The sequence below is a fragment of the Anolis sagrei genome, chromosome 3, assembly GCF_037176765.1.
Source record: "Anolis sagrei isolate rAnoSag1 chromosome 3, rAnoSag1.mat, whole genome shotgun sequence".
Taxonomy (NCBI): Eukaryota; Metazoa; Chordata; class Lepidosauria; order Squamata; family Dactyloidae; genus Anolis; species Anolis sagrei.
In genome coordinates this window covers 16,488,977-16,501,963 of record NC_090023.1, presented here as the reverse complement: position 1 = coordinate 16,501,963, position 12,987 = coordinate 16,488,977, and the positions used below count along the sequence as shown (strand labels likewise).

The following is a 12,987-nucleotide window of genomic DNA, read 5'->3' as shown; positions in this document are numbered from 1 at the left end:
GAGGAAATATAGGACCTAAACATGAGAAATAAATAAATAAATAGCCCTCTCGCACTGCTGTTTCTGACAAATTAGTGGCTAAGAAGCCTGCTGACTCTAAACTTCGAAGCAGCACTGTGACTAGTATTTATTTACTTTGTTTTATATCCCGTCCTCTCTCCCTCGTGGAGGGACTCGGTGGCCAAAGATAGCCCATTAATTTTGCTGTTCCATTTTTCAAGATTCAGTTCTCTAAAAGTCTACTTGGGTGCAATCGCCAATAGCCATTGATTCCAGTGATAGTTTCATCTAGATATATATAACTATTTGTTGGTTTGTTTGTTTATTATTTTATTTATATACCGCTTTTCTCACCACTGGGGGGTTTCAAACCAGTTCACAGCAAAAGTAAATGGCCAAAAATCAATGCCTCACATAAAATATAAAATACACATATCTAAAATAGAATATAACTATAGATTAAAACCAGTAAACTATAAAATATCGGACATAGACAAAACATAGAACATTAGACATTACACCAATCCCAAGGTTATCATTTGATTACTTCATCTCACTCCCCGAATGCTTGCTTGAAAAGCCAAATTTAAGGTTGTTTCCTAAATGCCAGGAGGCAGAGGTCTGATCTAATCGGGCTAGGGAGGGAGTTCCACAGCCAAGAGGCCACCACCGAGAAGGCCCTGTTTCTTGTCTTCTCAAGTTTATTTATTTATTTACCACATTTGTATACTGCCTTTCTCAGCCCCGAGGCAACTCAAGGCAGTTCACAGTTGGCAACAATTTGATGCCTCAACCCTTATAAAATACAATTCAAACAATTATAAAATACAATTCAAACATCTAGCATATAATATAAAAACCATACAAAGCCATAAAAACATAATTCTCAGTGTCTCCTTACTAAAATCATTATCCAACTGCATCGTGAAGCCATTCAGTAATTTCATATTTACCTGATTATGCTGCATTAATGAAAGCTTGCTCAAAGAGCCAGGTTTTAACCCTTTAACGGTATGTCAGAAGGGAGGGGGCTGATCTTATATCCCTGGGAAGGACGTTCCACAGCCAAGGAGCCACCACTGAGAAGGCCCTGTCTGTCATCCCTGCCAAACGCATCTGCGAAGGAGGTGGGACCTAGAGCAGGGCCTCCCCGGGAAATCTTAGAGTCCTAGATGGTTCATAAATATAGATACGCTTGGACAAGTTGAGCCTACAAGGGCCGTGGGACCGAGAGCAGGACCTCCTCAAGCGATCTTCATGCTCTGTCTCATAAAGAGAGATGTGTTTGGAAAGGTAAACTGGAGTGGGACCATCTAGGGATTTAGAGGCTAAAACCAGCACTTTGAATTGTGCATGGTAGCAAACTGGCAGCCAGTTGAGCTGGCTCAACTGGGGGGTTGTATGCTTCCTGTGCACTGCTCCAGTTAGAAACCTGGCTGCTACTTGAAGCTTCCGAACATCTTCAAAGGCAACCCCATGTAGAGTATGTTGTAGTAGTCTATTCGAGATGTAATGAGAGCATGGACCACTGTAGCCATACTCTCTTATAAGCGTTGCTCTCGATAGGCAGCCCCCGTTGTGCTTTGTGGTACTGAATTCTGTGGTTAAATTATACTCTGTTAACTATAATCTAGTTATCTTGGATTTTTGCAAAATCTCATCCTTGCTTATTTTAGTTTCTTCATGCAGGAGAATTGCAAGGTTATGCCATAAGTCTCAGAGTTTTGAAACCCTAGAGCACTCATTAGTTTGGATCAGTTGCTTTCAAATTGTTGGAAAGAGAGCTATGCATGCTACCTTGAATTCATTGAAGTAAAGATGAGGTGTAGTCAGTCAAAAGTTTTATTCAATTTGACATTGTTTGCCTTGTTGTTGTTGTTGTTCATTCGTTCAGTCGTCTCCGACACTTTGTGACCTCATGGACCAGCCCACGCCAGAGCTCCCTGTCGGCCGTCACCACCCCCAGCTCCTTCAAGGTCAGTCCAGTCACTTCAAGGATGCCATCCATCCATCTTGCCCTTAGTCGGCCCCTCTTCCTTTTACCTTCCACTTTCCCCAGCATAATTGTCTTCTCTAGGCTTTGCTGTCTCCTCATGATGTGGCCAAAGTACTTCAACTTTGTCTCTAGTCTCCTTCCCTCCAGTGAGCAGCCGGGCTTTATTTCCTGGAGGATGGACTGGTTGGATCTTCTCGCAGTCCAAGGCACTCTCAGCACTTTCCTCCAACATCACAGCTCAAAAGCATCTATCTTCCTTCGCTCAGCCTTCCCTAAGGTCCAGCTCTCACATCCGTAGGTTACTGCAGGGAATACCATGGCTTTGACTAGGCGGATCTTTGTTTGCCTAGAAAGGATTAAAACAGGATCTCTATGAAGTATTAATCACAAATATGGCCTATTCTGTCCAAATAGGGATTAAAAGTCTTGTAGATCCAGATTTAGAAATTATGCATATCAGTGTGCTTAATTGTTACGTTTTAATAAGTGTAAGTGGCTGTAGGATTTTTAAAATGTAGTTCAGCCCATAGTTTATAAACACAAGACATGCTATGACAGCGTTCAAAGTCTGACTAAACATTATCAATACAGTATCATTAAAGTTTTATCAATAGAGTAACACTCTTGATGTCTACCTCTTGATTTGTCCTTGATATTGAAAGATAATTGACCAAATCTGCATATTTAAAGTTGTGATGAAGTCACTCTGCACACATAATAGGAATTATTTTTGTTTTGTATTGCCATCCCATTTTAAATCATTTGTACTCAATTGTTTGTTTATTTCTTCTTTTGTACACCACACAATTAAATTGTAGCCAAAATGCCTTGCAGCGGTACTGAATGGGGAAAAGATCCACTGAATTACTTTGCTTGGAGTTGTGAAAATTCTAGTCCTTTCATAAATTACAGTGCATTAAAAGTATTTTCTGAGATAAAGGAGGCAACAGCCTTGGTTTTCATTGTCATGATAATACAATAATACCAGACTAAATCTGCTTTTTTGTTACTATGGAATTCCTCGGTGATTTGAGGCTCTACTATTGATTTCATGGCCTTCTTTTTAAAATATTCCGTAATAGGTTTTGAACATATTTTTGTTTGTTTTTCATTAAGTTGCACATCTGTTCATTATATTGACCCAAAATCAGAAGCTCTTGCATTGTATTATGGATTATGCAATATCCCCAGAAAGAAAAGGGTATTTTTTATTATAGAAGTCACATGAAGGATGCATGCCACCATTGTATAGGGGCAAATATACAAATACACAATATACAAATATACTCCTTCTTTGGAAGCTTTTAAACAGGGGCTGGGTGGCCATCTGTCAGGGGTGATTTGAATGCAATATTCCTGCTTCTTGGAAAGGGGTTGGACTGGATGGCCCATGAGGTCTCTTCCAACTCTTTGATTCTACGATTCTATGAAATCACAAGTAATGCCAGTCAGGTTGCCCTGCAAACACACAACCATTCCTACACTAATACACATCTTGTCTCGTGGCTTCCCTATAATTGTAAGGGTAGAGCTGTTTCAGGATATAGTCTGAACTTTAAAGAAGTACCTAAGGTATCTAATCCTAGCCCTTAATAAGTTCAGTGCCTTGAGTAGAGCCTTTAAAGTCTGTACTAAAAACCATGAATTTACCACCCTACTGAGGTGATTACATTGGTTTTTACTGGCACATTGTATGGCTTCTTTTGGAAATGTTCTCCCAAGTCCTACAGATAGACTTCTTATAGGTTTAAATGCAGCACATACCAAATATTAAAGGTAGAATCATCTTATTTGCTGAAGAAGAGTAAGAAGCAGTGCTTTCCATGTTTTCCACATCAAGCTGAAGCATTTAGACAACCACAAGAGTAAAGATAAAGATCCATCCAAAGGAAAAGTGTTTTTTCCACACATCAGTGGAACCACTGACACCATAGGGAAGCTGATGAGGAAACACAACATACAAACCAGCTACAGACTCACTAAGAAAATACAACAAATGCAACATTCAGCAAATTACAAGAGGGATCATCTCACCTCTGCAGGAGTCTACCATATACTATGCAGCTGTGGACAAGTCTACATAGGGAGCACCAAACGCAGCATTGCCCAAATACAAATCAAGGAACATGAAAGGCCCTGCAGACTACTTCAGCCAGAGAAGTCAGCCATAGCAGAGCACCTGATGAACCAACCTGGACACAGCATATTTTTGAGAACATAGAAATGCTGGACCACTCCAACAACCACCATGTCAGACTACATAGAAAAGGCATTGAAATCCACAAGCATGTGGACAATTTCAACAGAAAGGAGAAAACCATGAAAATAAACAAAATCTGATTACCAGTATTAAAAAAATATAAAATCATAACAGTAAATAAAGATCAACATTCAAAAACAGAGTAACTCCAGACAAGAAACAATCAGGGACAGCTAATCACCTCTCAAAAAAGGATTGTCCGAGGCAGTAAGAAGCCAGGCCTTGAATACTCCTAGGTTATTAAATGCTAATTAAGGTGGCCAATTGAAACATTCACACCAACAGACAAGAGTTCTTTCTCCCACCCTGGATATTCCACAGATATATAAACCCCATTTTCCTCATTTCCAACAGAACTCACAACCTCTGAGGATGCCTGCCACAGATGAAGGCAAAATGTCAGGAGAGAATGAACATGGCCATATATTCCGAAAAATTTACAGCAACATATTTTAGACAACCTCTTTGGCAGTGTCCCCACTCAGACCATGGATGTAGACCTAAGAGATTTGTGTTGGATTCCTCACTCAGATACTGAGCTCAATGAATGAAGATTTTGGAGAATTCATAGTCATCCCACCACATTCTCTGGAATTAGGAGCACAGGATCCCTATAAACTACCAAACTGCACTTAAAGAAAATGCTACTTTTTTCAAGTAAGAGAAAAATCTCCTCTTGGAATTCCTGGGTTTTCCAGGATGGCACTATGATTAACATAATCTGGAAGCTCACCACAGAATAACATTTGAGGACCAAGAGAGGTCTAGAAAAATGTGTCCTCTAGAAATTTCTAGATCTCCATCATGTCTGGGTGAAGTTGACCATAGAGACACACTGGAAGAGGTTCTCTGTGGATAATGTGGTCTGCAAAAGTCAAAACCACAAATGTGAAGGGATGAATGTACTCGTTCCCTCTGCACTGATGTTTCTCAAACTCTGCTCCTCCAGGTGTTTTGGACTTCATCTCCCAGAATTCCCAGCCAACTGACTAACTGTTAAGAAGTCCAAAACATGTGGGGGAGCACAGTTTAAGAGAAACTGCTCTACACTATTCAGAATCCTCAAGCTTGCAATCAGCTGTGCTGATTGTGAAAACTGTTTTTCCATAGAATAGCTTCCCCATCTCTTTCTTACTGTACCACCTCTATCTCATTGTCAGAGCTCTTACCTATTGCCAAAGGGACACTTTCATCCTACCTGCCTCCAGCCAGCAGATCTGGGGCTCAGGATTGCCCTGTGCAATTACTTTATTGAAAGCTTTTTCTATCTGTTTTAATTGAAAAATGCCATAATTACTTTGATACCCTTTGGGTGTTTTTTTTAAAGAACTGCATTAATTTTGAGTGACTGCATCTGCCCTTGTTTCTTATCCTCCCATAGGTTGTACGTAGATGGTCCCTTTGGCAGCCCCTTTGAGGAATCCTTCAATTACGAGGTTAGCCTCTGTGTGGCTGGAGGCATTGGAGTGACTCCGTTCGCATCGATCCTCAACACCCTGCTGTATGTAAGCCTCATCATCCTAAAGCTTCCTCTACTCTGCTCCTGGGCATTACTAAAATGCATCTATCAAGTAAATTTACCCTGTGGGTGTTGCTCTCACCAGAACTGCAAAATGGTGATTTAATAACAATGAGGGTTTTCTTGTAATACAAGAGCTTGGCAAGATAATTTTTGAAAGTAATTTAATCATAATTATCGTTCCAAGAACTGGCAAAGTAGTTCATTGCTGCCACAGAGAATCTACAGTTGTTAAAACACATCTCTCCCACCTCCCCCCACCCTTTCTCCATGGAAATAGTTACCTTTTATTTATGTATATCTAAATGTGGATACATACATTTATAATATTATAATGTAATACAATATAATACTAATACTAATACTAATAATACAATATTATAATTATATATTTTATATTACATGTAATACTAATAATATTACAATATAATGGTGTAGTACGATATAGTAATATATAATACTGATATTGTGCTATGCTAATAATATAATATATTGTATGTATATATGTCATGTAAGCCGCTCTGAGTCCCCTTCAGAGTGAGAAGGGCGGCATATAAATGTCATAAATGAATAAATAAATACATCCAACATTCAGCTCTATGGCAGGGCATAGGAATCAACACAAATTATAATATAATATAATATAAATATGCTTAATATTGTACACGAAATAAAAGTAAATTGAATGACTAAGATGATGGAAGAACCTCAGGTCTCTTTCATACTACACACTTATAGCCCTATGATTCTATTTCAATTCTTATGGTATCATAACCTTAGAATTCCCACTTTAAGGAGGATTATTTAGAATTCTCTGTAAGAGATTTCTAGTGTCTCCATAGACCACAAATCCAAGGATACTATACCATTCAGTCATGGCAGTTAATGTGGAATTATGATGCTTTTACTGTGTAATGCAGAAGGGCTTAGCTACAGTTTCCTCTATAGTCATATTATTTACATTTCAAACTCTTATCTGTTCTTAATCTACAGAATTATTTGTACAGTCAGTCCTTTGTATATGCTGAAATCAGGGGCATTGGACTCCATGAAAGTAGAAAACTCAAGAATTTAAGAAAGCCTTTTTTTAAACCTGAGAGAACACCTTTCTAGTAATCTCTAGTTCCTCCAACATGACTCTAAGGTCAATGTCTGCTTGGAAAGTTGACCATATAGGCCCCTTCTACATTGCCCTATAGTCCAGGATCTGATCCCAGATTATCTAATTGAAACTGGATTATTTGAGTTTCCACTGCCAGATAGGTAAATTGAAGGTAAAGGTTTTCCCCTGACATTAAGTCCAGTCATGTCTGACTCTGGGGGTTGGTGCTCATCTGCATTTCTAAGCTGAAAATCCAGCGTTGTCTTCCAAGGTCATGTGGCTGGCATGACTGCATGGAGCACCGTTGCCTTCCCACTGGAGCGGTACCTATTGATGTACTCACATTTGCATGATTTTGAACTGCTAGGTTGACAGGAGCTGGAGCTAACAGTGGGAGCTCATGCTGCTCCCTGGATTCGAATCAGTGGCCTTTAGGTCATCAAGTTCAGCAGCTCAGCGGTGTAACCCACTGCGCCACCGGGGGCCCTTACTGCTGAATAACCTGGGATAAACAGATAATCTGGGATCAGATAGGGGTAGTGTCCAAGGGGCCCTAGTCATCCTGGAGGATCTAGAAATTCATAGAGAGAACCTTTAAAATTAAATATATGAATAACTAAATCTGCAAAAGTCAAATCTGCTAAGGTAGATTTTAGTTTCATAAATTCATATCCAAAATTCAGCCAGTGGACAAGACACACATAGATTCAAACCTACATTTGTTATAAAGACTCAGTGCCTTCTGCCTGAATGAGTGATGAATCTCAGTTTTGCTTTTGCCCATTTTTAGGGATTTTTTTTTAAAGTCCACTAGTTTCAGTACTAGCTAAAAAGACTGCTGCTTAACTCTGAAGAGAAATTGATACAGGTATCCATCCATATTTAAGCCTTTTATTATTTATTTATTTCAACATTTCTACCCCGCACTTCTCAACCCCTGAGAGGGGACTCAGAGCGGTTAACACTGACAACAATTTGATGCTGCAAATACCACAATAAACAACAATATAAAACATTTGTGAGGCTGGTGGGACCGAGAGCAGGGCCTCCCCGGTGGATCTTAAACTATGAGGTGGAACGTAGAGGGAGATACGTTCAGACAAGTAAATTTTGACTGTTAGGATCCATTATCAAGTTGTTGAAGGTCCCAGCTGCATTTCCTGGGCAAAATGCCCTGTACCTGTCAAGGTCCTGGTTGTATTTGCATGGACAGCCTGTTTTGTCCATGAGAAACTTACCTTCTGTTCTCAGAGGCAAAGGAGGATGTGTTTCCACGATTAGGATCACATCAAGATGAAACTTCCAATCTAGTTGGCTTTTGTAGAACGCATTTGATAGATTGGGTATCATCATGTTCTTACCTCAGGTTGTTGTTCTTCTGTTTCCTTTCTATGGTGCAGCATAAGAACTATGGGAATTTTCATACATTCTCATAAAAATCCAACTGAAATGAGAGTTAAGTCTCTGGTGGATAGCTGAATGAGTCAAACATCTCCATACTATAAGTCGTAGGCGAATGTAGAGTGATTCATAATGCGGTGGGCATAAACATCACCTGGTTGTACAACTGCAGCTTGAAAATGCGGCTAAGCATAACAAGCATGCAACCTCATAAATTATTTGATTAAATTTGATTTTTAATCCTCTCTTTCCCAAACAAATATGGATATACAGGGATGAGTGGGAATGCTACAAGATCAGGAGGCTTTACTTCATATGGGTTTGCAGAGACATCCAGTCTTTCCGCTGGTTTGCTGATTTGCTCTGCAAATTGCATCACAAGGTAAGTGGGTCCCCTGGACTTAGCTTTGAAGAAATCTTCAGTCTTCATGACTGATGGACAGATAGATACTAGACAGACAGACAGACAGACAGACAGATAGATAGAGATGCATTGCAGTTATACTCCATTTTATTCCCAAGATGGGATCCAAGGGAGCTACAATTCTGTATCCAGTTACTTAGGAATACAATGCATTTAACTCAGAAGGACTTTTCAGAAAACATGCAGAGGATTGTGCAAAAGCATTATAGTCCTGTGCACATCTATCAGAAATAAGGCCTTGGAAGCTTACTCATAAGAGTCTAGTAAATACCAATTCTTGAGGGACAATGAGGTGTAAAATTGCATAGATCTAACATGTGGCAATATAGTACAACCCTTGTGTCTATGGGGATATATTCCTGAATTTATCATAGAAACTTTACTTACTTACTTTAGTGATCCCTCATAGACTGAGGATGTTGGTCCTCTAAGTTTAGTGTCATGGCGGTGGGTCCGTAGGTGACTATGGAGCCTTATTCTTGATCTGCATGTTCTCCTGCAGTGAGGACATTGTTTTGCAGGTGGAAGACGGTCCCGATCAGGGTTGGCTTGATACTCCTTCCTCTTGGCATGTTTCTCCCTTTAGCCCTCCATTCATGCCTCATCAAATTCCACAGCACTTCTGGTCACAGCTGACCTCCAGTTAGAGTGCTCAAGGGTCAGGGCTTCCCAGTTCTCGCTGTCTATGCCATGGTTTTTAAGCTTGGCTTTAAGCCCAGCTTTAAATTTATTTTCCTGTCCACCAACATTCAATTTCCCGTTCTTGAGTTGGGAGTATAGTAACTGCTCTGGGAGACTGTGATTGGGCATTTGGACAATGTGGCCAGTCCAGTGGAGTTGATGGCATCGGAGCATCGCTTCAATGCTGGTGGTATTTGCTTCTTTCAGCACACTGACATATGTCCGCCTGTCTTCCTAAGAGATTTGTAGGATTTTTCGGAGGCAACACTGATGGAATTGTTCCAAGAGTTGAGTGTGACATCTGTAGACAGTTCACGTTTCGCATGAATATAGCAGGGTTGGGAGGACAATAACTTTATAAACAAGCACCTTGGTCTCCCTACGGATGTCCTGGTCATCAAACAGTATAGTCCAACCCCTATGTCTATGGGGATATATTCCTCAATTTATCATAGAAACAGGGAACCATGGATAATAGCAAATCCTACTGGAATAAACCAATTTTGTGAGAAGTTACCATAGAGATGTGGTGAAGGACCTAAAAAATTCCTAGAGATGCATCTCTATGGTAGTTCCCAGCACAATAACACTATAGGATCACCTGGATTGCCCAGAAGATTCCTTGAGAGGTCATATTTTGTCAGATGCGGATAGGTGAAACTGTGGATACCAGTCCTGTAGGTATAAGTCTCATGCTACATTTAAAAAGAAATGTTTTCTTCAAAAGATTCATGAGTGGAAGCTTCTCTGCTGCACAGAGTCCTGACATATACGTTGTATTGAAAACAGTTGTGTTTTTTCTGAAGGAAAAAGTAAATACTGAGCAAAAAATATGTTTAAACACATCAGTATCTTAGCAATTTTATTATCCTGCTCACTGCCAGAAAATGCCTGAATCAAAAAATAGAGAAATCCCGAACACTCTTATCAAAGCTTAGAATGAATGGTTTCAAAACACAACTGATATGCGACTGCAAAAGAAATCAGTCACTTACAGAAGGCATAGAAAGCCTGTCGGGAATTATTTGTTTCACTGATTAAATTATACGTGTCCATTTGTCTGACTGGGTAATTCTTTGAACGAACAACTCCTACTTAAAAATGCCTTGCCATGTCATGTTGGAGATGAGTAGTTGTGCATAGATGAGTGTATCTATCCCATCTGTGACATGTGTATGTTGAGATATGTAAAACAACATTCACACTCCACCTGTCAAAGATATATCTAGAACCCCACTGGGAGAAATCTGCTCTTCTTTTTTCATAATGCTGTTAGGTAGAATATACTGGGACTGGACACTGAAAGGGGTAATTGAATTATATTGCATTATATTATATTATATTACGCTTAATGTATGTGAACTGAGTTGAGTCTCATATTGGAAGAAAGGTGGTATATACGAGTTGAGCAAAACTTATCCAGATTTCAGAAACTCTAAAAAAATCCAAAATTGTTCACATAGTTGGCTGACATCTTTACTTTCTAATTAACTTTGTTTTGCATATTGTATAAAATATCTGCAGGTTGTGTGTATAAGGTATAGAATCATAGAATCAAAGAGTTGGAGGAGACCTCATGGGCCATCCAGTCCAACCCCCTGCCAAGAAGCAGGAATATTGCATTCAAATCACCCCTTACAGATGGCCATCCAGCCTCTGTTTAAAGGCTTCCAAAGAATGAGCCTCCGCCACACTCTGGGGCAGAGAGTTCCACTGCTGAACGGCTCTCACAGTCAGGAAGTTCTTCCTCATGTTCAGATGGAATCTCCTCTCTTGTAGTTTGAAGCCATTGTTCCGAGTCCTAGTCTCCAGGGAAGCAGAAAACAAGCTTGCTCCCTCCTCCCTGTGGTATATATGAAACATAAGTGAATTTCATGTTTAGATTTGGGTCTCATCGCCCTCAGTGGCACAGTGGGTTAAACCGCTAAGCTGCTAAACTTGTTTACCGAAAGGTCACAGGTTCAAAACCAGGAAGCAGTGTAAGCGCCCTCTGTTAGCCCCAGCTTCTGCCAACATAGCAGTTCAAAAACATGTAAATGTGAGTAGATCAATAGGTAACAGCGCTCCATGCAGTCATGCCGGCCATATGATCTTGGAGGTGTCTACGGACAACACCGGCTCTTTGGCTTAGAAATGGGGATGAGCACCAATCCCCAGAGTCAGGCACGACTGGGCTTAATGTCAAGGGAAAACTTTTACTTTTACCTCATCTCCAAGATATCTCATTATGTATGCATATGCCAATACTGCCATTCGAAAATCTGGAAATCAAATCCCAAACACTTCTGATCCTGAGTGTTTGGGCTCAACTATACAGCTATTGTGATTACTGGAACCCTGCTGCACAAAAATTCCCATAGAAAAAGTAGGATTTTTAGAAGTGATATTAATTCTGAATGTTTTTAACTGGGTAACAAATAAATGTGTTTGTGTTGTTGTTATTATTATTACTATAATAATTATTAAAATTATTTAAACAATTTATTATTAGATTATTTTAAATGCATTTCATTGCATGCTGCCCTGAGATACCTGGATGTAGTCTGGGCACACATATTTAATACATACATACATTTTGAAATAATCAAAATATGTTGAATATGTATGTAAGTACACACACATAAAATAGGCAAACAGAAAAATGTTGTCAAACCTCCTCAGTTCATTAAAGTAATATATATGTTCTCCCTGTGCCTTTCCTTTCTTTTCCCTTCCATACCTGCCTTCCTTCTTTCCTTTCTCTTTTTCTTTGACAATCATTTTGTGCATTTATTGCAGTAACATGCAAATTCAGCCCAGTGCACAGCCTTGGAGAAAAGATATATTTCCCTTTAAATGACCCCCAGCACGCAAGGTTTTGTGCTCATTGGTTTTCCTCTGCATATTTCAATTGAATCTAAAGAGGAGTGCACATAAATGCACATAGTGGTTGGCACTGAGACAGGATGGGTTCAACATCTGTCTCTGGTAGGAGATTTGGCACTAATGCTATATTTATGCGTAGAAGAAACAGTGTGAATTGTTTTAATATATTTTTCCTCTCTCCCTCCTCTTCCCTTTTGCCCTTTTGTAACACACAATGGTTTCAGTTCTGGCAAGAAAACCGACCAGATTTTGTCAATATCCAGTTATACCTCAGTCGAACAGATGGGATACAGGTAGGTAGTGAAATGGAGTTTGTGGCTGCATGGGGAGATCTTTGGAAACCAACCAAAAACCGGGCATGTATAACTTCAGCTCTCTTATTTTTTTACCTGGCCTGGAAAAACAGGAAAGCACACTGTTTTTATCCCTGCTATGAGATGGCAATATATTTGTTGCCCTTTCTGCTCACAATTTGTGTGAACATTTGTGCTCAAACTGTGATGGTTAGCTGCATAATTCATCCCTTCCAGCTGTATTAACTTGATAGGGACAGTCCTGATTCATCCTTTGTCATCCCTTTTCCATTGGGTTGTTGTAGGTTTTTCGGGCTGTATGGCCATGTTCTAGAAACATGGCCATACAGCCTGAAAAACCTACAACAACCCAGTGAAGCCTTCGACAATACCTTTTTCCATTGCTTTTAAATTGTCCCAGTTTCTCTCTCTTCCTCCCATTTTTA

General features: G+C 39.7%; 1 protein-coding gene across 3 annotated transcripts in view; it reads left to right on the top strand.

Annotated features, from left to right (window-relative positions):
- Positions 1 to 12,987, top strand: part of NOX4 (NADPH oxidase 4) — a 150,441-nt gene that overhangs the window by 124,948 nt on the left and 12,506 nt on the right. For 2 of the 3 annotated variants that reach the window (XM_060771126.2, XM_060771125.2), the window contains exons 14-16: positions 5,638 to 5,757; positions 8,552 to 8,660; positions 12,473 to 12,541. In XM_060771126.2, coding sequence (XP_060627109.2) covers positions 5,638 to 5,757; positions 8,552 to 8,660; positions 12,473 to 12,541 — 298 coding nt within the window. Of the gene's footprint in view, positions 1 to 5,637; positions 5,762 to 8,551; positions 8,661 to 12,472; positions 12,542 to 12,987 lie in introns of those variants that run through there. The other variant, XM_060771127.2, reaches the window with a different exon arrangement.